The sequence below is a fragment of the Oryctolagus cuniculus genome, chromosome 7 (assembly GCF_964237555.1).
Source record: "Oryctolagus cuniculus chromosome 7, mOryCun1.1, whole genome shotgun sequence".
Lineage (NCBI taxonomy): Eukaryota > Metazoa > Chordata > Mammalia > Lagomorpha > Leporidae > Oryctolagus > Oryctolagus cuniculus.
This window is the reverse complement of record NC_091438.1, coordinates 138824595-138849986: the sequence shown is the minus strand read 5'-3', so window position 1 is coordinate 138849986 and position 25392 is coordinate 138824595. Positions and strand designations below refer to the sequence as shown.

The window sequence follows — 25392 nt, the reverse complement described above, 5'->3', positions numbered from 1 at the left end:
CACGTTCTTCTGTCTTCCAGGACACCCACCCCAGCCCTGAGCTTTTGTTTCAGACGCACAAGCACAGTCACTTGACAGCTCTCCCCTTCTGCGTGATGGATATGAAAGGGTGTATCTCAGGGTCAAGTTCTCACTGTATTCGTTCTGTGTAGGGCACCCACTGCACACAGGACTCTAGAGCTCTGGCATGTCTCCTCCTAGCTTGAGTATTGATGGAGGGATGGAGCACCTTCTGTGTGCCCGGCACTGCTCCAGGCGTGTGGGATTAGTAGTCAGGAAGATGGATAAGCAAGTCCTCAGCCCCCGTGAGGTTCACCTTCTAATAAGTGAGAAGGAAAAGACTGGGCAAGAGAGAAAAGAGTGCGGAGAGGAGGGGCAGGCAACTTTCGCTCAGGGGGTCAGTGATGAGCTGTGTGAGCAGGTGCCTCTGCCCTGTGGTCTGATGAGCAGCAGCCAGTCATCCTAAGGGGAGAAAGAATTGCAAGTGCAAAGGCCCTGAGGTGGAAATGATTGTGATGCATGTGAGGCGGGGGGCAGGGGGCAGAAACACTGCGACTGATGAAGCGAGGAACACGGAAGGAGATGGATAGGAAGGCAAAGTGTTTTTATCAGGGAGGAGTTTGGATTTTATTACATGCATTAAACTAAATATACATACAACTAAACTCTTGGCCTTCTTCCCCAAATGTGGTTCTCCTAGACTGCAGGACAGAGGAGCTTGTCCGGTGTCAGCAATTGATCCATCACCCAGATGAGGGCCTTCCCTTGGCCCCCTTCTTATCACCACCATGCCTCCCGCCTGCCACATGCCAGAACCGATACCAACCTGTCTGATGCACATCTCCACTGCAGATTCCCCAGCACCTCCAACGCATGTCCAGAATTGAACTCTAAATCTGTTTGCCTAAGCCCCCTTCATTCCTTATCTCCATGAATGACAACACCCCATTGCCTAAGCAAAACATATCAACTCCTTCTCCCTGAATCCCACATCCCATTAGTAACTAACTCCTGTTGATTCTATCTCTTCAGCATCTCTTGTAGCTGTCAAATCCTCATCACAGCCTATTGAGTGGAGGCCCTTCTCCTACTGCCAGAGTCTAGACCTCTGTTCTTCTACCCTCCACGTTGGCACCAGGGTCAGTTTTGTGAATCACAAATTCCTGCGCTGTTAATATTTTTGCTTGGAACTCTTTTTCAGACTCCCCACTGTACACAGGATACAGTCTAGACCGATCAAAGGGGCACAAAAGACTCTCGACGACCTGAGGCCTTTGCCAAGTGCTTTTATCGTTATTTTCCCACTCCTGCCCTGCTGCGCCCTACATCTCAGCCGGCTTAGATCCCTTGCAGCTCTACGAATGTGCAAGGCCAACCTCTTGTCTACCCTTCTGTCTGGGCTATTTTCTTTTTCTAGAATGTCTTCCTTCCTGGTCCACCTGCAAGACCTGATTAAGCATCATTTCTAGTGAGTGCTATGGGTCACTCCCCGCCTCCACTTTTCCTTCTGAGCCACTGTCAAGAATAGCAGCCTCAGTCCACCCAGTGCCCATCAGGGTGATGGCCATGGAATAATATTCCCCTGCTAACAGGCCTGGGGTAGCCAAGCATTTTCCAAACCAAATTCTCTCCCACCCTAGCTTGTTGGCTTTGTCTATTTATAATTACATCTACACTAACACTGCTAGGAACTATCACAAATATAGGAAACCCACACTTACTAAGAATTCACTATGTGATCAGCACTGGAGCTACAATAACAAACACCACATGCACAGCTCTGTCCTCAGGGATTTTACAGTCCAGCAAGGGTGCCAGACAATCAAAGACTAAAATAAGCATCGTTTACTACGTGTGGTCGCATTATCCACTCACAATCACTTGTTCCTTCCTTGTCTTTTCCAAGCATCCCTTCTGGTAGAGCCCTCTTCGCTACTTTCACTGACTTGGGGCTTGGTCTTGGGATTGGTGTGGGCCCCTGGAGTGAGAGTGGACCTACCACAGGCATTTGCAAGCAGAGGCTTTAAATGCACTTGGGGGTTTGGCTCTATCTCCTGGTCCACGTTCCTTCTGCCAGGAGAACAGCGTGCCCTAGGGACAAACTGGTCCCTTATCTATGGTTCCAGAATGAGATGCCCCCTGGAGCTCAGCTTAGCCCTGTGGGGCCATAGTGGACTTCCAGCCCTCATGGAATATGAGAAATAAACATGCATGGTTGCAATCCATTGAGATTTTGGGGGCTGCTGATGCCATGCAGAAGTTGATGAATACACTCATAAAATGGGGTATGAAGAAAATAAAAAGTGAAGGAGTACTCTTCTGCAGAGAGAAGGCTTCTTTGGGCAGGTGATGGTCAAGGGATGATAAGAAGGGGCCAGCTTTGTGGGGAACATTCCAACATGGCGGACTGTAAATGCAAAGGCACTGAGGTAGGAAAGGGTTTTGAGGTGGGTACAGTGGTATGGGATGAGGGGAGAGAGGCAAGCAGGGATTCACCAGACTTGTCCTTGTAGACCAGGTGGTCAGGGATCTCCCTCAGCATCCAACTCACTCAGCTGAGACCCGATTCCTTTCTTGGCATGAAGTCTACTGGGTAGTGGTCAGAGTGGTCACATAATATATTGCTCAAGCTGGGACACTTTTGAGAATGGAAGGTGGCATTATTAATAGTTACCTAGAACAGAAGGTATAAACCAGATGGTCCCCCGCCAAGGGGATATATGGTCACCCCAGCCATGGCCTTTCTAGTTCCCTCCCACAGAAGCAGCCTTTACCTTGCTTCTGTTTCAAGGTCTTCATTCACAACCCAGCCCACTTTGGAACTGGGGTCTTGAACTAAAGCTCCCTGGTGCTGTTTGGTTTACCCACATGGTTAGACTCTGCGCCCCACAACCCTCAGAAGTTGGCTGGGCTCCTGGCATAAACCACCTGGCTGCTTATCAACACAACTTCTGGGGACCGTACCCTCTGCCCAGACTTATCCTGCAGCCATGACTGATTCCTGCCACATCTCTGGGATGATGCAGCCCCCAAGCCATTCATAGGGCTCACCCCAAGCCTCAGATTCTCAGAGGTCCCTGCCAAGGCCAGGCTCCTGACTGGCATGTTAATGGATTCCTCAGTGGAGGCTCCACATCCCCAGCTCACAGGACAGGGTTGGAGCCCTTAGCAGGACAAAGCATGAAGAAGACCGCTTGACCTGCCCTCCTGGGAAGCAGCTGAGCCCACACTTTTGAGGACTCAGCTTTTACCCTGAAAACAGATAAAAACTGAACCCTTGTAAAGCCTCGGTGTTCACAGGTCACTTTGCACTTACTCTTGGACACTTTCAGGTTCGGGCAGTGACTTCACCTCACTGGCTTCTGCTCTGCATATGGCCCAGTATCAGCCAGACGGCTGGGGGAGCCAGAGAGGCATCTCTCATTCCTCACCTGGCACAGCCTCTACCAAGCAAGACTCTAGGTCAAAAGATTTGCTCTTTGGGTCTCAGTCCCTCTCCTCAAGGCAGCTCCACACCTAGAAGACTCTAAATTCCTCTCCTGCAGGGATGACTGGCTGCTCGGCTGCCCACAGAGACTTGCAGTGCCACCTTCACTGGAAAGACCAACTTACCAAGGGAGGGACACTGTCAGCTGCAAGGGGGCACCCGTGCTGAACAGCTGCACACTTGAGGGTTGGCTATTCTGCCAGTCCTGCGTACTCTTGTGGGAACTGGATGGCCTGGGACATATGGGGTCAAGGATGGTCACCTTGGGGCCAGTGCTGTGGCACAGAGAGTTAAGCTGTCATTTGCAGTGGCAGCATCCCATATGGGTGCCAGTTCGAGTCCCGGATGCTCCACTTCTGATCCAGCTCCCTGCTAATGCACCTGGGAAAGCAGGGGAAGATGGCCCAAGAACTTGGGGCCCTGAACTCATGTGGGAGACCTGGATGGAATTTCTGACTCCTGGCTTCAACCTGGCCCAGCCCCAGCAACTGTGGTCATTTGGGGAGTGAACCAGCAGATGGTTTCTTTCTCTCAATCTCTCTCCCTCTCTCTCTTTCTCTCTCTCCCTCCTCCCCCTTCTCCCCCCTCTCTCCAGCAACTCTGCCTTTAAACAAATGAATAAATTAAAAAAAAGGATGGTTGCCCTGATGACTCAGGCTGCCCACTTCCCTCTAAAGTCCCTCTCACTCCTGTGAACTCCCATGGCTGCTGGTACCCACAGGACCTCTGAGTGATACTTGGAAGGTTCTGGGCTTGCCACAGGAGAAGCTCCTGGTCAACTTGAATGCCTAGCTAGGGTTAGTTTCAGCCACTTTCACTGATGTGTTCAACCAGACACAGGCGTTAGCTGGGGAGAAGGTACCTGGGCCTGGTGGAACCCAAGAGGCTAAGCCTAAGCCTAAGCAGTGGAATTCTAGAACAGCCATGGACATGGACTCTGCCTTCAGTGGCCCAGAAGCTGCTCCCAGGGCTGCAACTCAGGCCTTTGAGGCCCTCAGGACCTGTGCCTCTCCTGTGAGCCCCGGAACCCAGTCAGGGGGCTCCACTTTCTGCAGCTGCATGAGCACATCTTCACTCAGGGGTTCAAGAATCAGCTCCACTCCAGCCACGCCTCAAACCATCACCCACTAAACACTAGAAAAGAACACTTAGTGGCTGCTCACTGCACTCATAGGGCAGTATATTTGGGTTTATCAGGGGCAGTTTAACGTTCACAGTTTTCCTGGCAGAGATACCTTGAGACCGGGGGGAGCCTTATCTGGATCCCAGAACAAGAGGTGACTTAACCAGAGAGCCTAGGGCCAGCAGCCCTGTCCCCCATAAGGGCTGGACGAAGAACCAATAAACCTGAGAGGGTGACACAAGGCCCTCCTAGAAAGCCAAGCCACAGACAAGGGGAGCAGTGTCTCCTCCAAGAGCCACAGCACCCAAGGACACCCCCAGCATCCAGGGTCGGGGGTGGTTCACTCATGTCCATGTGCAATGACAGACCTGCCAAGAGGTTCAAAGAACAGGGCAGGAGGGTGGGGTGGCCTCTGGGCAGAACTTCAAGCTCTAGCTCCTGAGCCCGACACTATGAAACAGACCCTGGTGGGTAAAGCTTTGCATCTGCCCCCAGAATTCTGAGTTGGATACGGCACTGCGCAGCAGAGAAGGCACACACACACCGCAAAGAAGAAAGTGGGTGTCGGCTCCATCCCAAAGGTGAAAACTGCAGTGAGACTCGCAGAGACATCCCATTCTGCCCCAGAGAGCTGTCACAGCCCAGGACTAGACTCCTAAAGCGTGGTTGGTTTTCCCAGGCCCTATCCCACTCAGGTAGCTGTGGTCCTGACAGACCTTGGCCCAAGACTCATAGTCTTTGGTCTTGGCCTTGGATTAGGCTGTGCTCGTAGTTTGGGTCTGGGGAGACTTCCCAAACGCAGCCTGCGCTGCAGCCCTCCAGGAAGAGTCCTGAGAACCTGCCAGTCGCAGCCACTGTTCTTCCTCTGCATTCTGGTAGACCCTGTGACCACACCTGTTACAACAGCGGTCCAGAGGCTGCTTCATCACCAACGTCTGTGCTTGTCTCACTCACTCGACAGTGTGCTCTTAGAGGGAAGGCACCATGTGAGACTCGCTCCCAGCACTCGGCCAGTGGCGAGCACAGTGCCCATACACAGCAGCCCCTCCCCTTGCATTTAGCAGTGTGCAAAGTCAGAGGAACGGCAATCACTGGTAACATCAAGAGCTAATGTCAGAGTATTAGAGCAGGCACCCCACTCCTTGCTGCAGTATCAACATGGAGGTCCACGTTCCATGGACCCCAGTAGACCTCAGCCAATGATCACAACCACTGCGTTGCTGCAGCCTCAGGGAAGCAGCACAGGACCACGGCACGTCACCATGTGAGTGACAGCCCCAGGCCTCACCAGCTGCCAACTACTCGGGGGACTCTGCCCCTCGGGAGTGACTCACAACTTTCCCCAGGCATCCAATTCATGGCAGATGTTCATTGCCAAGGGTTCAGGTGTCCATCATCAGAAGAATGGACACATATGTGCACGTGCGTGTGCACACACACACACACACACAGTGGAATATTATTTGGCTATTAAAAACAATGAAATTCTATCATTTGCAGCCAAATGGTTGGAATTAGAGGACAGCATGTTGAGTGAAATAAGCCGGACACACGAACACAAATACTGAGTGTTCCCCCTTAAATGTGGGAACTAAAATTAAGAAAGGGAGGGAGGGAAGGAGGAGGGGAGGGAAGGGGGAAGGGAAGAAAGGAGAGATGAGAAGAGGGAGGGAGGAAGGGAGAAAGAAAGAGAGAGAGAGGGAAATGCCTATGTTTATCAGTGCTGCTGCAAATGTGGTGTTTTGTTGAACTTTGAGTCTTTGTGAAACAAATTGTTAAGAATTATACACTATTACAGTTTTAATGATTCTGTGACTATCTTAAAATGGACTTCATATGAATGAAGCTGAACATCTTTTCATTTGATTACTGCTCATAGCTCTTGCCTATTTGCCCTCTGGTCTAGGGTCTTTTTACTTTTGGTTTGCTGAACACTTTATGTAGTGGAGCCGTGAAGCCTTTGGCTGTAATGTAAATTAAAAGTATTGCATCTCAAAAGAATAAATAATAAATAAAATAAAATAGATTGGAACCAACTCCTACATCGCCGAGAATGTTTTCAAGCCGCAATTCCTGGGCCCCCTGCTGGACCTACTGAAGGGGGATTTCTGGCAACCAGACCACGGCTGCTGCATTTTTACAAGACCTCTGAGTGACTCTAGCAATTGTCTGGGTTTGGGCCCAACTTAGAGCGGGCAGGACCATGAAAGATTCCTCCTTCCCCCACAGCACATCTGCCCCTTTAAACTCAAAGGTGACAGCTGCTGCACGGCACTCGCGCTGGCCTGGCAGCTGCGACTCTACTTCCCTGGATGCTCTGGTAGGAACCGTGGATGTCTCCTTGGGAAGCCATCCCCGAAGGGACTCTGGGCAGGTGCTCTGCAGACCTTCATTCCGTGGGCATAATTCTTAGCGCCAGATCCCAAGCCACGTCCAGCTAAGGCTGATGGGAAGATCCATCCTCATGAGGCTGTGGGGTGCGACGTGACCGGCTCAATGGAGCCCAGCACACCCACAGGGCCTTCCCCTCCTGCTGTCCTTCCTCTGGCTTTTGGTTTCCTTTCTCGTCCTCACTACGGGTAAAGCCCTTGGAGGAACGGTTGCCTCGGCTGGGCAGGGTACACCTTTCCGGGGTGGCCCTGTTCCCCTGCTGAGGTCCTCTTTGCACATAGATGCCTCCTTCCCCTACCAAGTGTCTGCCAATATTGAAAACAGAAGCAGCCCTGACTGGGCTGGTGGGACAAGAATTAACTCCAGTTCCTGGGCCAGGCAGAGACGCCTCTGCGAGCCATGCTGTCACCCAGGCAGCAGTTTGCCCAAGCCCGTACTCCCTTGATTCTGGTTTCCCCTTCCCAGGCTGCTCCTGAGGCCCTGGGATGCTTCACAGCCATGGGTGTGGAGCGCGCTCTCCAGGGCAGGAGCAAGTTCAGACCCCGCCCTCCTCCTGCTACCACCACAGACTCTGCTCAAGGCAAGGAGCCCCAGTGGCCACTGGAACTTTGTTCTGCAAGGCACTAGCCAAGGGAGGCCACAGGTCTTTGGTGTCCAGAGTTTTGGGGAGGTGGTAAGAGAGGGAGGGCACTGCAGGACTTCCCAAATTCCTGATTATTTCCTTGGCCCATCTGGGGTCCATGAGACCTTGAAAGAGAAGAAAGGAGAATGCTACAGCAAGTGGAGGAAGCATGCACATTCCTTCTCTTAGCCCTTGCCCCAATACAACAGGTCCAAGGGATCCAAAGAGATATCGAAAAGGTCATAGAGGGGCTGGCGCTGTGGCGTAGTGGGCTAAGCCTCTGCCTGCGGCATTAGCATCCCATATGGGTGCTGGTTTGTGTCCTGGCTGGTTCACTTTCTTTTTTTTTTTTTTTTTTTTTTTTTTTTTTTTTTTTTTTGACAGGCAGAGTGGACAGTGAGAGAGAGAGACAGAGAGAAAGGTCTTCCTTTGCCGTTGGTTCACCCTCCAATGGCCGCCGCGGCCGGCGCACCGCGCTGATCCGATGGCAGGAGCCAGGAGCCAGGTGCTTTTCCTGGTCTCCCATGGGGTGCAGGGCCCAAGCACCTGGGCCATCCTCCACTGCACTCCCTGGCCACAGCAGAGAGCTGGCCTGGAAGAGGGGCAACTGGGACAGAATCCGGCGCCCCGACCGGGACTAGAACCCGGTGTGCCGGCGCCGCTAGGCGGAGGATTAGCCTAGTGAGCCGCGGCGCCGGCCTGGCTGGTTCACTTTCCATCCAACTCTCTGCCTATGGCCCTGGAAAACAGAGAAGATGGCCCAAGTGCTACAGCCCCTGCACCTGCATGGGAGACCCAGAAGCTCCTGGCTCCTGGCTTTGGATTGTCCCAGCTCTGGCCATTGTGGCCATTTTCAGAGTGAACCAGCGGATGGAAGATCTTTCTTTCTGTTCCTCCCTCTCTCTGTTTATAACTGCCTCTGAAATAAAAAAAAATAATAATAATTTCAATTTAAAAGAAAGTCATGGAGAACAGAATTAAAAGATGTTTATTTTGGTGCCATTTTTAAAAATCCATAGTTTGTTCTCCCATATTAGGCATTTTCCATGAAACTTTGGAAAACCCCTCATAAAGTCCCCAACCTGGGGGCTGATGCTTTCACATCTTAGCGAATCCCAACTCTGGCTCCAAGCATTTGAAAAAGGTCATTCCTGGTGATTGTGATATTTTCGGGGCCAAAGGAAAGGGTGTTTGAGATTACACTGGTCCTGGAAAATCTGCGATTATATGATTACAGGCAATACCAGGTTTCAGGCATGGAAAAGAGGAAAAGTAGGGGCAGGCTTCCCTTGTGCAGGGGCACCAAGGCCTGGGGGGAGGAGGAGGGACTGTCTATTGAAGAAAGGTGATGGGCCACATATGTGACCTAAGAGAAGACGACCACAGAGCTGTTATATTTAGAAACATGAAAGCAGATGGACACAAAGAGAGGCATCGCCGTGGATCTGGGTGGGAAGGCTGCACATTATAGAAATGTCTATTTTCTTCCAGTTAATTTATAATTTAACAGGAGTGCACACACAAAAATCCCAATAGGATTTTTATTTTTACTCTGGCAAAATGATTCTAAAATTAATCTTGAACAACAAACAGATGGGAATAACAATGAATATTCTGAAGGAGAAAATAATTAAGGGGGGAAGGAATTGTTTCTCGCTTTGCCAGATATTAGAACATATTATAAAACAACAATTAAAATTATTCAACACCGAGGCTAGGAGAGAAAGAGAGCAGCAGAACAAAGGGGTGACTCAAAAAGCAGACTTAACTACATTTGAGGATTCAATGTGTGGTAAAACAATTCATTTCCCTCAAATCAAAAGGGAAATGAATTACTTATTAAATTATGTTGGAAAACTGCATAAGAGTTTGGACAATGTTATGCATGCATCTAAATAAACTCCAGATGCATTAACAAATTATATTTTTAAAAATCACATTACTGACAAATAACCAAAAATAGAATGAACTGCTTCTTGGATCTGTGGCAGAATGATAACTTTGTCAGCTTTGAAAAGAAATCACAAACACTGAAGGATTTGTCTAGATAAAAGCCTAAAATGCTGCACAGCACAAAAGAGAAAAACAGAACGACAAGAAGAGGAAAAGGAGAATGGGAAAATTTATACATCACATACCACAAAGAGTTCTACCCACAACATAAGAAAAGTACTTTCAAATCAGAAGGGAAAATACCTACTGGATAGCCACATACAGGGACAGTTGGTTATGGCACAGGGAATGTAGCCACTGTCCCACGTCCGTGCTGGACAGGGTGGGCCCAGGCCATCGGAAGAAAGGCCAGAACGGAAGCTCCTATGCAGTGTCCTGCGTGGAAATCCTGGGGTGCTGGGCTCCGCCTGACACCTCCTTTGCACCTTGTGCCCTAACAGGGACCTGCCTCTGGCCTGGGGATCCCCCGCTGTCTCTCTAGATTCTGCTCCCACAGACCCTGCCTTCCTGCTTCACTCACACGCCTTTGGCTGTAACTTACCTTTTTTTTTTTTTTTTTTTAAGATTCATTTATTTAATTGAAAGTAAGAAATACAGAGAAAGAAGAAGAAGAACAGAGAGAGATCTTCCATCTGCCGGTTCACTCGCTAAATGGTCACAATTGCCAGGGCTGGACAGGCTGAGGTCAGGAACCAGGAGGTTCCTCTAGGTCTTCGATGTGGGTGCAGGGATGGGCCATCCTCCACTACTTTCCTAAGCCATAGCAGAGAGCTGGATTGGAAGTGGAGCAGCTGGAACTTGAACGGGTACCCATATGGGATGATGGCACTGCAGATGGTAACCTGCTATGCCACAACACCAGCCCCTGCAGCCTAGCTCTTTAGGAGCCACCACCAACCTTCAGTCGCAGACTGGCAATCCATGCATACACATGTGCCCACGTGGGCACCTCTCTTTTGCAAGGCCCAAATGCTATGGCTCCTCCCAGAACCCAGTGTTGCCATGTGGCTGCCTCCTTGTCTGACGGGGACCTCTGCCCTCCCACGTGTCAGGCCCCACCGTCCTAGCAGAGATGATGTCATGTCTGTGCTCCAGGGGAGAGGGGCTGTGGCGCCCGTGCCCGGCACCTGCCGTGATCTTGCTCTGACTCAGGCGCTCCACGGACACATGTGAAGTAAATGACAGGCATCTGCACCACCGATGCTTTCTCACTGAAAAACTAAACTTTAGAACACAAGGGACTGCTTTGATTTACATAATTGCATCTATTTCAACATCCTTGAGGTCAAGGACTGCGCCCAATTCATCTCAGCATCCGCGGCACTTATCCTGATGCTTGGCACTTTACGGCGGTCGTCAAGGGCGTGCCGCAGGGATGCGTTCAACTCAGGCCTATTAAATCAGCAAGTTCTGAGAGGCCAGGCGAACACTCGAGGAGAGGCTCACAAAGGTTACAGGCGAAACACGAGACTCAGCGGGAGAAAAGCACCGAGTTATCTTCCGAGAGCAAAGGAGATGGACGTTAAAGAGAGATGCCAGGGGCCGCGCTTCTACATGGGGGAGTTCTGCATTAAATGAGCCTTGTTCTTAAAGTAATAATGAACCAATTTGAAATAGAGAAAGACACACACACACACACACACACACACATACAGTGGGGCTGGGGTGCGGGGAGAGAATATCTTCAATCCACTGGTTCATTCCTTGAATGCTCTCAAAAGTCAGGAGCCTGGAACATGATCTGGGTCTCTCACGGAGGCTGGCAGGGACCCAAGGACCTGGGCCATCGCCTGACGCCTCCCAGAATGCACATTAGAAGAGGAAGCTGGATTGGAAGCAGAGCCGGAATTCACTATGAGATGTGGGCACCCCAAGTGGCAACATAACCCTGTGCCAAATGCCCACCCCATGACTCTTGTTCTTAATCTTAGAGCTTTTGCTATCGGTGGGTGGCATGAAACGGTGCAGCATTTCAGGAGAGAGATGTTCACAGTATGTATCCAGAGTTATAAAAACATCCTGGCCCAATGACCTCCCTCCTAGAAATTTATGCAAAGGAAATAACTTACGAGACGAAGAAAACCCACCCCATATACACAAGGCTGTTCACTGCAGCCTTCTATAAAATAATTGAACATAATTAGTTGGATAAGTCATGGTGTATTCATGAGACAGAATACTCCAGAGATCTTAAGAATAAGAACGATGAATGACACATGGCAATGTGGCGGGACAGTCAACACAATCCAGACTTTAAAGCAAAGGATGCAAAATGGTATCTCACCTTGAAGAATCTAGAAAGAATGGCTAAATTTGAAACTGGTTTTGCTTGTTGGGAGACAGAGAGAAATTTACTTATTCAAATTATTATTAAACTTACAAAATACTAACATAATACCAAAAGCCCGTATATTAGCCCTTGAGTTCCAGCTACTTCTTGGAACACAGGGACAGCACGCGACACAGGGCACGGCGCCAAGACTTCCCCTTTCAACCTGACATGACCATGGCCTGAGGCCCTCCAGCTGAAAATTCACTCAGGAATGCTCACATCATCTCAAGCTGCTCACTTTGTGTATGACTGGAGCTCAGTAAATCAAGATACACAGATGGATGGATAGAAGGAGAGGAAGCTAACGACTGGGGAAATGTTTCAATCTGAGTATATTACATATTGGTGCATGATATTGGTAAAGTTCAAATATGGGTCATGGATCTATTCTTCATGAACTCTTTCAGCTTCCTTTAAGCTGTTACATAGTGGGGGACTCCGCCACCACCTTGCTTTGGTTACTACCCTGGCCTAGGACACTTGTGCTAAGGATTCCTTGTCCTTACTTCTGCAGGTGATCCTGAGAGAATTCTGGACATCCAGGCAACAGAGTGCACGAACTGGAATGGGAGCATGGGTTCAAACTACTGTTGTAAGTGGATCAAATTCCAGCCCATCACTGAATGGTCCCATTTAGCCTGTGTGTTAGTTACAGTATCTCCTTGAACTTTGTTTTTGTCTATGAACTGAGAGAATAAACAGTCTATAAAGATGTAGAAAAGACCTACATCTTCCCAATAACATAAATTTTTTTTTTTGACAGGCAGAGTTAGACAGTGAGTGAGAGAGAGAGAGACAGAGAGAAAGGTCTTCCTTCCATTGGTTCACCCCCCAGATGGCCACTATGGCCAATGCGCTGCACCGATCCGAAGCCAGGAGCCAGGTGCTTCCTCCTGGTCTCCCATGGGGGTGCAGGGCCCAAGCACTTGGGCCATCCTCCACTGCCTTCCCGAGCCACAGAAGAGCTGGACTAGAAGAGGAGCAACCAGGACAGAATCCAGCACCCCAACCGGGACTAGAACCCAGGGTGCCGGCACCACAGGTGGAGGATTAGCCAAGTGAGCTGCGGCGCTGGCCATAAGAATGTTTAATAAATATCATTTCCCTCCTTGTCCCATGCTTTCTCACTGTCACAATCTGCAACAGACTTTAACTGTAGCCCCCTCATTTAAAAATGCAAACCCACAGCATGCTTCGTATTTGTAATTTAATAAGAGTAAGCTCTCCTAGACCAGGGGCTCCTCCGTGGGATGGTTTTCTCCCCAGGGAATATTTGGTGATGTCTAGAGGCATTTTGGTCATCACAGCTGTTGTGTGGGGTGGGCAGAGGATAGAGATGCTGCGAAAACACCCTAAAATGCAGAAGACTGTACCCTGTACAAACAAAGATCTGGGCCAAAAATCACCAGGGCTGAGGTTGAGAAGCCTTTCCCCAGAGGAAATGGTCCACTGGAGAAAACAGCCTTCTGATGATTCTATGACATAAAGCACTCCTTAGTCCAGAAACACGTGTGTGTGTGTGTGTGTGTGTGTGTGTGTCCAGAGCAGGAGGTGGAGAAGGTGGGAAGGGATTCAGAGCAAGGGGCTACTGGCCATGCCTGTATCCCTTTATCTCCCATCTGTCAAAGCCCAGCTCCAGTCCTCTGCCCCCTGAGGTCCCGATTCTCCCTCGCTTGCCCACTCCATGTTCAGCTGCTGGTCTGTAGCTGCGACTGTGTTCACCCCGGGAGCCCCTGTCTTCCCATTTCTCATGCACGCCTGAGGCATTAAGAACTGAGCAAGAGCGATTAGGATCCACACCTCTCACTGCACTTTACAGAATGGTGCAGGGGAGTGTGGTGTGCCCAGTCCTGGCATATCTCTGGTGAAGGCTGTTTTAAAACTTCTGTTGAAAGTGGCTGCTAATGGGCTGTTAATTGGTTTCCTGGCTTCCTTATAGAAGTGTGAAGTGTTTCACTTGCTTGTCAACAAAGCATCAAGTCCAGTGCACATCACCACCACCACTTCAGTTATCTGTCTTTCCCTCCCATGCTATTGCTCCTGGCGGAGGGATGACTGGACGGGGCTGTGTGGGAAAGACTCTCCATCCTTCTGGAAGGAAGCGGGTAAAACGGACAGAGCTTTGGGAAGGCACAGAATATGTGCAACCTGGCCCAAGCTTTCTCATCAGCACCGTCAGGACAAGCAAATTTCCTAAGCAGAGACTACACGGCTCAGAATGCAACACCTGGTGCCCAGCACCCGCTCAGGAAATACAGCAGAGTGGACGGAACTGGCGCTGCTTCTCATGGTTCTGAGCAGTGGTCCCAGGAGATGAGGATTCACCAAGAAGACGCGACAGAATGAGAGGAAAGAAGCCAGAGCCATCTTTTCTCTCAAAACGCTTTTCATGGCGAGTGGCAGCATGATACGGAGAACAGAGATGGAAAAAGACCATCTATGGAGCACCTACAGCTGTGCGGGCAGCTCGGAGGCCAATGGCATCATTCTGAAGTCCCTGTTTGCTGCAGACAATGTGCCGTAACATGAAGGAGGAGCGCATCTGTGCAGTCTCGCCATGGTGCTTCCCCAGCCAGGACTTGTTTTGAACAAGGCACTGCTTTGCAGCTCTTTGCACGATTATTCAAAGACATCGGAGCCATCAAGATCGTTTCCCCATTCCCCTCTAACTGCTCAGAAGGAAAGAGCAGCACTGTTTGCTAAGCGCTGTGTTAATATTTATTGTGACTAACATATGGCAAGATTTAGGACACTAATTTATGAAAGTTCATGCAATACAGAAACGCATGTGCTAGTTTATATTTTTATGGCATATATAGAAGCTTCTATTGATTACACACTAAGATGTTTGATCTGGAGTCAGGAGCAGAATACCAGAGCTTAACACCGTCCCTCCTTTAGTGGGAGCTTCCAAGAATTCACTGTGGAAAATGTGGAGGCCGCCCATGTCATTGTCACCCTTTGCTCTAAGTAAGATCAGTGGAACCTGAAGGGAGTGCTACCCAAGATAGATCGGGAAACTCACAGCCAGGCGGGGGCATCCTGGCCGCCAGCACGAAGCTGAGCGAGAACTAAGAGCCAGGTCTGCAGATTTTGAATCCAGAGGTATCTTAGGACACCAGGCCTTTCTTATCAACATCATTTTGCTCCCAATTAGACTCTGAGCTCCCAGAGGCAAAGCCCAATATTCTGGAAGCAACAGCCTAGGGGTGGGGTACTCAGCATAGGGCGGACAGATGGCATTCCCTCGCCTTCACGGGGTGCAAATGTGACGCTGCCACGTGGTGCACAGGCAGGTAGCCAGTTGGCTCTCCCTGGCCTCCTGCATGGAAGCCAGCATCCCTGGGACTCAAGCTGTGTTCTGCTAGACCCCGATGTCCAGACACTGACTTCAAGTGATGGACGTGCCTGGGATATCATCCTCCTCTATCCCAGAATAGTCCAGAAGAAAAAAACGCCACACTACCCTCACTGAGTCCCTGCTCCACAGTTCTCATCAACAAGCCTCAGGCACCCCGTCTTTGTTTCAACCCCACACTGCACCGGCCCATCCTGGCAGCACCAGCTCTGTCCTCTTTTCTTAGCCTTCGGGCGAGCATGGCTGGCTCTCGGGAGGCTGCCAGCCCTGCTCCCGCAAATGCGGGGCCTGCTGAGTGGCACTGCAAGATCCCACCCTCACTGCAGCTTTTAGAAGGAGGTGCTAAGACTACTCCTGAGAGCCCAAGGGCCAAGGGGATTCTTGGAGGACCTGAGTGACAGCCCCCACCCCACCCCCCAGGCAGCTTCCTGCCACCTGCACGCCTGGGCTTGTGGGGTAGCTGTCTGCTTTGCTTCCCACTTCACCCCCACAGCTCTCTGCCCCAGAGACCTGACCATCTCCCAGTGCTCCTTGCCTTGTTTCATCTGATGGATGTCACAGTTTGAGCCTCCCTGGTACCTGGGACCCTCACAGCCTACACCTTCACCTTCCAGGCCCTGCCTGCCACCTGCCTCTGTCCAATGTGGTCGCTCCACAATGTCAGGGTCTTCCATCACCGGTCACTTTCAAAGACCCAAGATGCTCCCTGCAAGTCTTTCCTGAACCTTCTGTCCCCATGGCTCCCACGGGGCTCCAAGGCTGACACTGGTGGGCACTGGATCCCCACCACGCAAAGGGAGCAGAGATGAGCAGCTAGCAGCTTTATTTTCCCTTTTCAGTAAGGGTGATCTGTCCAATGTGTATCTAAGGGTGACTTGATCTTTAAGCCTCTGTGAATTTGCACATAAACTCCTGAGTCATCAAAGATACTCGGTCAGACAAAGTGGCTTTTTTTTGTTTGTTTGTTTGCATGTGATGAATAGAATTGCTTTGGTACAACCCGACTCATACAGCAAGCCCTGCATCACGGCGGAGATGGGATCGTTCCCCCTAGGTTACCACTCCCCATCCCCAGGGGCCACCGAGCTCTGCTACTCAGACCTTCCAGGTCCCAGGCAGCCCACTGCGGGGGGTGAAGGATCACAGGGTCAGGCTCTCTGCCCTTCCCTGAGAGGATGAAACGGAAAGAGATGGAGGAGGTGGGGTGGCGAGGGTTGGGAGAAGAGGCGGCGACAGCCTGGAGAAGTTGGGACCCTGGGCTTTCCCACAGAGGCAGTGTCTGACCTCTCGCTACTGCACATGGCCCCTCACACTCGCCAGTCCCACTGTGGTTAAAGACAGAGACGATTTGTGTCGCCAAGTATGGCCGATGGCCCGAGCGGAAGGGAGAAGAGCTTCCAGGTTAACGCTGCAGCATGGAGCACTGGACTCCGGCCCCTTCCCCAGCCACCAACGAGGCAAGACAGCATGACCCCGCACCCTTCCCTCAGTGCCACACAGGAGGAGGCGATTCCAGGACACTTGGCACTCCCTGGCAGGTCTCCCGCAGTAGCCAGAGGCAGGTGCAGACTCTAATGCCCCCTCCCGTGTTGCCGGGCTGTAGGGTAGGAGTGGCGGCATCCAGGGAGGGGAGGAACTGGCAGGGTCTGAGCCTGGTGGACCACATTCCCCAGGGGGGTCTCTATCTTACTCCAAAGGGTCACCAGGGAGGGCGAGATGGCAATGAAGAAGATCCCCAAGTGTCAAGAGCACCTGGCCTCAGGGCTATAGTCTACACCACTGCCAGCCACGAGGACACCCGCAGCAAGCTTCCACAGAATTGAAGGAAGCTACGGGAGTGAAGCCCGCGTGGTAGGCCCTGCAAGGCTCCCAAGGACGCGGCCCCGGGACTGCTGGGCAGCAGTGACCCCTCCCGGCTCACTTACACACACAGCCTGGCTTCTTAGCCGACCACTGGTTATTCTTTTGGCACGTGATTGCCTTCTGCCCCACCAGCTCAAAGGCAGGCTGGCACTCAAACGTGAGCGTGTCACCGTGGCGAAACCGGGAGCCTTCCCTCCGGCCATAGGCAGGGATTCCAGGGTCACCGCAACTGCCCTGCTCGATCTCTGAAAGACAGGAAGAGGAACAAACAGAGACAAACGGTGACTTCGCCCCTCTTGTGGCGCGCGAGGTCCACATGCCCCAGTCTACTGCTGTTCTACCAGGAGTCAGTGCTCAGAGCGACACAGGTGTCACGAGGGATGGCATCCCTGGGAAATCCTGCAGCGTCCTGGGATGAGGAGCCCCCTCTCCTATGCTGGCAGCCCGGATACTTTCCTGGGCTCTACATTCTCCATGGGTTACCTCCCCAGAGCCCCCACGTCTGCAGACTTCCTTATGGAACTTGACCCTGCATCTACCGATGTCCCTTTATCGATCTTAAGCACAGTGCATTCCTGAGCAGCAAAGGCAAGCTGGCGCTGGGCTGCTGGCCTTGGTCACTAACCAGAGCTTGAGTGAAAATCAATCGTCTCTGCTCCTGATATGGACACGCTCTCCTGAAGACAGGTTTTGCTGCAATTTGAAATGGCAGCAGGTAAAATGAAACAAATGACTCATTAAATACGCGGACACTTTTGAGCCCATGGCAGTGAGGCAGGCATAGAGTGGGCTCCCCAAGATAGTTCTGGGGGCCTGGACTTGGTGGTGTGATAGGCTGGCCGCCTTGCTGGAGAGCCAGGAAGGGCCTGGATGCTTCTGGAAGGAGTCTGTCCTGGTCAAGTCCCTGGACTCCCCCTGAGTCACCCCCCACTTGCATGGTGCTGTGCCTGGTGCTGGGGGGATGGAGGAGGAGCAGCAGCAGCGGCAGCTCAGGACCAGGGAGGGCAGTGTCCTGCAGGAAGACAGGAGGTCACGCGGGAGGTGCCAGATGGTGCGGTGTGGACTATCGGTCCTGCGACTGGGCAGAGAGGAGCCTGGAGTCATGGGGGGCAGATTTTTTGGACCTCTTCCCAGGATTCTCAGCCTAAGGGACCTTGGCTTTTTTTGCAGATGCCATTAAGGGCATTTGGAATCCGTGGTCCTGAAAGTTGCTGTGTGTGACCCTGACAAAAATGAGTCTGCAAAAACTCTCTCAACCCAGCATGGGGCTTCTGTGGGCACAGTGGGGCTGCTGCGCCAGCCCCAGGCACTGCCTCCTAGGGTCCGGCTCTTCTTGGCTGTCCAGTCTGTGGCAGCCTGAGAGCCCTGGCCTCCAGCTGCCTGCTGAGGGCTGGCAGGACCGGGATTCTTTGGGGGGTGGGGTGGGGGTTGGTGTGTGTAAGTCAAACACCTAGGGCTCTGTGCGTGGGGGTCTCTGTAATCAGGAACCAGGTTGGAGGAACCTCAAGGGCGAGTCAACGAAATAGCTGTCCGCCCCCCAGCCCGTGGCCTCCCCTCTGCACACACACACCTGCAGAAACCATCTGAGCTCTCCTCTGAAGCTGGCTTTGCCCACGCTCAGGGCCGGAAGAGGGGATACCCCGAGGCATTCTGGGGGAGGCGGCCCTTTTGCTCCGGGTCTCAGAGCTCCAGCCATCTGAAGGAAAGGGAGAAGGGGCCCCTGTGACTAGCAGGCCTGGAGGAGCAAGCAGCTGTCCCTCATCCTCCCAAAGTGCTCGCTGGGCTCCAAGTCCCTGGGATGCAAGGACTGTCACTGCAGGCATTCCCAGGCCTGGTGAAAGTGACCAGGGTCTGAAGACAGCCGGACCCCGCTTGCTGCAGGGTGGGGCTCAGAGACGAGGTCTGAGCAAGGCGTCCCTGTGCTGTAGAGGATGCATGAGTGGGGTGTGTCAGTCCGCGTCCCTGTCCACGGCCCCTAACTGAGGCTGTGATGCTTCCAGAGAACAAGCATCCTGGGGGGAGGGGAAGGAAGCTGCCCAGCACCCCGCACTGTGTAAGCAGCCCTTCCCCCCTGCTCTCACCCAGCCAATCTCACCGGTTGTCAGTGCAATCAGAAGCACGTGCTGAACCCTGTGTGCCAGCATCTGTGCTGTGCACTCGAGATCTGGATGCGGTCTCTGCTCTTAAGGAGCGATTCAACAAGGAGCCAGGTATTCATGGCACTGCTGATTCGTGCTCGGCACAGAAGCCCCTGACTCAAATAGGATGCAGGGAGTGAGCCACTAACCTCAGGTGCTGAATTTCAGGAGGCACCAAAAACTCAACAATCACGAGAGATACCTTAGCACAATGTATTTGTAATAAAATCACAATTCGTGCATATCCATCCAACCCACAATGAAGACAGATACCAACATTTAAATTCAAGACTGGATTAGAGCTGGCCTTAGATGACTGACATCAGTCCCCTCTCCCTAGTCCTGGCTCTGTCACAGCCTGTTTCTACTTAAAATGTTGTTATTTTCTATTACAAATGTTTCGCATTTATCTTCATTTAAAAATACTGCATTAAACTGTTATTTGTCTTAATTACTGAGGTTTTTTTTTTTTTTTTGCTCATTTATATTTTGTGCCTGAGGTGAGTGTCTCATGCACCTTACCCTAGTCTCAGTCCTGGGTTAGGGATGGCTTCTTGGAGGAGGTGAGGTCTCCTGGAAGGTTCCAGGGTGTGGGGGAGTCAGCAGGGTGAAAGGAATATGGGAGGATGGAACCTCCGCGGGGTGGGAAGACTCCCAGCCAAGTTCTGGGGGGCAGGCCACAGACTGCAGCATAGGTGTGACAGCAACTGCCCAGCAGTTGTGACCAGAAGCGACTTCTAGTCTATGACCAGCGACTCTACCGCTGATTATGCAGGTGTGCACCTGTGTGACTTCCCACATAATGACTAGGTATTAGTGCCCCCATTTTAAAAGTAAGAAAACCGAGACCCAGAGAGAGACATCAGGTAACTACGCAAGGCACAGAACTGGTGGAAGATCTCAGATCTCAACTCGGGCTGTGTGGCGCTCGGGCTCTCCACCCGGGGGCCAGGCTGCTTTCTGCAGGCACGGGTGCTCTCTACAGCGTGATGGGAAAGAAACCAGGGACAAGGCACCCATGGGAAGTCTGCTAAGGAGGCTGGACTTCAGCGTGTAGGTGATAGGGAGTCGATCAGAGTTTTGATCTATATAGTTTATAGTCCATCTAGCTTTTGAGAAAGACCTCTCTGACCACTCCATGGAGACTAGCCTGGGGCAAACAACTGGATGCAGGAACACCATGCATTCACTCAACAAACATCTGAGCCACAGTGCTGGGCACCGAGGGCATGGTGGGGACCAAGGCAGATGCAAGCTCTGGATCCACAGAGCCTCCATCCTAGTGGGAAGTGTTTGATGGCATCCTGGACTGGGCACAGGCAGAGGGGATGGAGAAGGGTCTACCGCAGGAAGAAGCCACAGACCACACAGGCACTGAGGATACAGGCTATAGAGGAAGGGCAGGGGCCTAACGCTCGGTGGGCTTGGCCTGGGCACTGGGTGCTCTCACTGGAACACGAGGTCTGGAAGGAAGGTCATCACCAGGGCCTCCATGAGACTCTCCAGTGGAATGATCTATTCCACTTAGGTTCAGGAGAAAAGTCTGGTCTAGAAATAGGGAATTTGGGATTCAGCTCGTAGATAGGAAGAGAAACCCTGAAGTGCGTGAGACCACCCAAGGTTGGGGGGGTTGGGGGGGTCGGGGGTGAGAAGAGGTACCCAGGTAGGGATATCAGAGGCACAAGCAGAATGGGAGCCTGAAGTGCTGGGCAGAGCAGGGTCCCAGAAGCTTAGAGAAGGAGGAGTTCCCAAGAGATCTACAGCCTCACGTGCAGCTGGGGCATTTACAAAGCGTTGACGAGCAGTTTGCCATGAAAAGGAGGCCGTTGCTGATGCTGGCAGGAGTGGATCAGTGCAAGGATGGGAGGAGAGGGAGATGCTACAGGAGAAGGAGAGGACTTTCAAAGGCAGTGAAGGAATCGAGAGAAATTAGGTATCAACTGATAAGGGCCAGGGCCGTGTGTGAACATATATACAAATAGAAATGTACTTGAGATGGGGGAGACATGACCATGTTTCAATGCTGGGGAAGAACAAGGGGAGGGATGGGGAGGAAGACAGAGCGAGCAGTTAACTGTAGGTGTGGGGGAAGAAACAGGGAATGATGGCAGGAAGCTCCAGGAAGGCGGGAGCCAGGGGACCTGGAGCAGATGGGAGGGTCAGCCTTGGAGACCAGGAGGGACCGCCTTCCCTTGTGACAGCAGGGCAGAAGGGAGAAGTGGTGGCAGTGAGTTTTCAGGTCACGAGACAGGAAGTTGAGGAAGACCCTGTGATGATGCAGGCTCTGTTTTCTACCTGGAGGAAGAGGTCATGGTCTTTGCTGAAGGTAAAGCTAGCAGGTGTGGGTTGACAAGCAGCTACGATGAAAAAGAGGAAGCCCAGGCCAGACAGATAGCCACGAACTTCTGGTGCCCCACCAAGAGGCATGGCCTGCTTGTCCCAGCCGCCTGTAGTAACTCAGTTCACATAGGAGTAGAGAAAGGGACGGCAGGATGACTGGCGGGATGGGGGGTGGTGCAGGATGAGTTTGGAGAAATGGGATCCAGTTGTCATCCAGAGGGCTTAGGCTAAAGAAGGAAGGAAGTGCAATCAGCAGAAGGGGCTGGGGGACAAGAGAGCCAAGCAAAGGGTGACGAAGGGGTGGCAAGGGGGAGTGCAGGAGCGGAAGGGACAGAGGCCCCCAGAGCAGCATGTGTGACGCGGAGGGGTGACAAGGCGTGGCTGCAGCCAGAGATGAGTGCACAGAGAGGCAGTGAGAACAAGGACTGAGACAAGGCAGTGGCGAGGCCTGGAGGGGAGAGCAAGAGACCAGTGACCGTGAGAGGAGGGGAAGGAGGGGGTGGGCTGGAAACAGCGCGCAGTTAAAGAGGGAGGCAGAGCAGCACTGGAGAGCGAGCACAGGAGCCACCTCTCCAGTGCAGCATTCGTCAGCGGTGGGGAGGGCTGCCGGGTTGCAGTGACCTCAAGCAGAAGTCAGGCTCAAAGCAGCATCTGGCAAAGTGGTCCATGACACAGTGAGATGAGGTGACTGGAGAACCAGGACTGGGAAGAACAGAGCACGGTGTAGCGCGAGCGTGGAGGATCCTTCTGGAAAGGGACACACGGCCAGTGGCTGCCTTGTGTCCTGGTCAGGACCTTCCCTCATGCCCAGCATCATCACTAACAGGGATGGGGGGAAGGGATCAGGGCCCTGTCTTCCTGCAAAGCTATCTCTGGGCTCCACTGCCCTGCCTGCAAGGGGCTGACCTGGGCCCTCCTGGTCAGGGGCTGAGCAGTCTGATGCTAGGAAGCAGCACTGCAAATAGATAATGGAATTCTGACTCGGAGAAAAATCATGCATGCAACTTCCTGTTACCTGGTTTAAGCTAATTCTGTAAGTGTCTCTCTCTCTCCTTTTACTAGCAACAGCAAGCTGGGAAACAGGATCATGGCTTCTAGGACACCTTAGAACTGAACCATGCCCGGGCTCTGCCACGCAGCATAGTTCCTTCCCCTCCCCTGACCTGTGTGATCCCTATCATCTGTGATCAGCTGCCCTGGCTTCTCCCCAGGGTTTCCCATTTCTGATACCAAATCGGAATCCTCCTTTGGGACAAAATTTGTGCAGAATGGATGCATCACCTGTCTCTGACTGCATCACTGACTGGGGCCGGCGTTGTGGTGTAGTGGGTAAAGCCACCGCCTGTGACACCAGCAGCTTCCCATCCCATACGGGTACCCATTCATGTCCCAGCTGCTCTGGGACAGTGGAAGATGGCACAAGTGTTTGGGCCTCTGACACCCATGTAGGAGACCTGGATGAAGCTCCTGGATCTTGATTTTGGCCTGGCCCAGCCCTGGCCATTGTGGCCATTTGGGTAGGGAAGCAACAGTTGGAAATCTCTCTGTCTCTCTCTCTCTGTGTGACTCTGCCTTTCAAATAAATAACTGTCTTAAAAGAAAAAAGAAAAGGAAAGAAATCCATTGCCTATTCCATGTGCTCCAAGAAGAGAGGCAGGGTCGGGAGGAAGATGGGAGCCAGGTTGGGGCTGCCATCTGCTGCCTGTCCACGTGGGTGGGGCTTTGTTTGCCCCTTCACTTGTCACTGTTCCTCAACTGGGGTGATGGCTTCCTCCCCTTTCACAGGCCCAATGCCTAACGCTAACAGGGTTCTGCGTAAAACGTCACCTCCTCCAAGATGTGCTCCCTGACCACACACCTGATGGTGCCCCATTTCTTTGCTCTCATGGCATCCCCTTCTCTCTCGTCATCACACTGACTGACCCTCGTAACTATTCGTCAATTCATTCGACAGGTGTTCTATTGGCTACTGATCTAGACACGGTGGGCAGGGCTGAGGGATGATAGCCTGTCCGCAGTTCGCCATCTGGCCAGGCATTCCCCAGCCCAGCCCCTCGCTCCTAGGTTGGCCTTCCCTACCCCTCGAATGTGAGCCTTATGAAGGGGGGCGCTAATTACGTACTTATGACCACCGTGTACCCCGGCACTCTGCACAGTGCCTGGACCACAGCTAACACTGCTGAATGCATGTGTTCAGCTCATATCTACTACAGGGACACTCTGCCAACAGCCACCCCAAGCACCAAAGATATGGAGCCACCTGATCCATGGCTGCTGCCCTTGGAGATACAAATGATTCCACAGCAGATGATATGGGCAATGGTGGTGTGCATGTGGCCACAGGGCCTGTGGGAAGCAGAGACGACAGCTCTGGTCGCTGGGAGGGACATGGGGCAGGCTTCAGAGACTGTCCCAACCAGAAGCCTGGGAATCAGCCTGGATCCCGCCCTCCCCCTTCTTTCCCAAAGCTGAGCCAGCGGATGGAAGACCTCTCTCGGTCTGCCTCTCCTCTCTGTGTAACTCTTTCAAATAAGTAAATAAATCTTTAAAAAAAAAAAAAGACCCTATCTCCTTAGTATGACAGGACCCCTGAAAGCCCCTCCCAGCCCAGCCTCGTGTTTGACCGTCACTGACCTTGACAGTTCTACAACACAAAATGGAGCCACCCATCCACAGGAAGGGCTCTGAGTGAGGGCTCTGAGGTCAGGAAGTCCTGGTTCCAAATCCTGGCCCTGATACTAAGGAACAGACCTGGGTCACGTCACTTAGTCTCTCTGAGCCTTGGTTCTCTCATCTGTGAAATGGGAATTGTAACCTCAGCACTATCTTCCAGGGCTACTGTGAGGATTCCACGAGCTCTCACAGATACAGCGCCTGCCAAACTGCCCGGCACAGGGCACGTGACCAGTAACTAGCTGGCGTCCCCTTGCTGGTATCACCATCGCTGCTGTTTGCAGAGCCTGGGTCCCTCATCTGGCACCTGCTGTCCTCTTCTGCCCATTTGGGATCTCCCAGGTAGCCCAGGAACCCTTTCTCGCTGCCAGCCCCGTGGACGGCACTGTTAGTGTTGGGGTTGAAGCTGCCATGCAGGGTCGGTTGCTCCCTGTTCTGTGCTAAGCGCTCTGAGGACTGAGATGGTGGTGTTTCTGGAATGTCGCTCCCCTAGCTTCTGGCAGAGGACAGGGCCCAGGACACACGGAGGGCACGGAGTAGAGGCTGCAGGAAGGAGGGGAGGCAGGAGGAGAGCATGGGAGGGCCAGCAGGCAGTGGGGCATGGAGGATGTGTGTGTAGACTGGAAAGCAGCTAGATGCTCACTGTGGCAGGAAGTGAAGAGGCAGGGGATGGGGCAGGGAGGTGGCCCAGGGAGATGGTGAAGGGCCTGGCTCACTGAGGGACCCGTGGTTAAGCTGCATCCTGGAGGGTGTCAGCCAGTCCCATCCCAGTGCCTCACACAGGCTAAGTCCTCCAGATCCATGAGCACAAGCTCCTTGTCCGGTGCCCAGGCCAGCTGAGGCACATGCAATGTGGCTATCACACCACAGGGGAGGGGGCGGGCTCAGGTCCTGGGCTGCTCCTTAGAACCAGACCCCACCCAGAGTTTCCGCTTCTGATGACGGAGAAGCAGCAGTGGTGACAGCGTGCATCTCCCTGTGTCCCTCTGGGGCTCAGTGCATCTCTCTGCACTTGACCTTCATGAGCAGCACGCGGGTACAGAGGGCTGAGGTGGGCGGCATTCTTCCGGCCTGCGTCCCCTATAACACGGCCAATGGGGCTGCACTGGCTG

At 52.5% G+C, this 25392-nt stretch overlaps 1 protein-coding gene across 10 annotated transcripts in view; it reads right to left on the bottom strand.

Annotated features, from left to right (window-relative positions):
• The window catches only part of CSMD2 (CUB and Sushi multiple domains 2), a 618865-nt gene that overhangs the window by 237305 nt on the left and 356168 nt on the right, over positions 1 to 25392 (bottom strand). For 7 of the 10 annotated variants that reach the window (XM_051832045.2, XM_051832046.2, XM_051832047.2 and 4 more), the window contains 2 exons: positions 18700 to 18825; positions 17192 to 17374 (listed from right to left, as the gene is read on the bottom strand). The exons of 1 other annotated variant lie outside the window; for it this stretch is intronic. In XM_051832045.2, coding sequence (XP_051688005.2) covers positions 17192 to 17374; positions 18700 to 18825 — 309 coding nt within the window. The remainder of the gene's footprint in view (positions 1 to 17191; positions 17375 to 18699; positions 18826 to 25392) is intronic. 2 more of the 10 variants (XM_051832048.2, XM_008273718.4) reach the window with 1 other exon arrangement.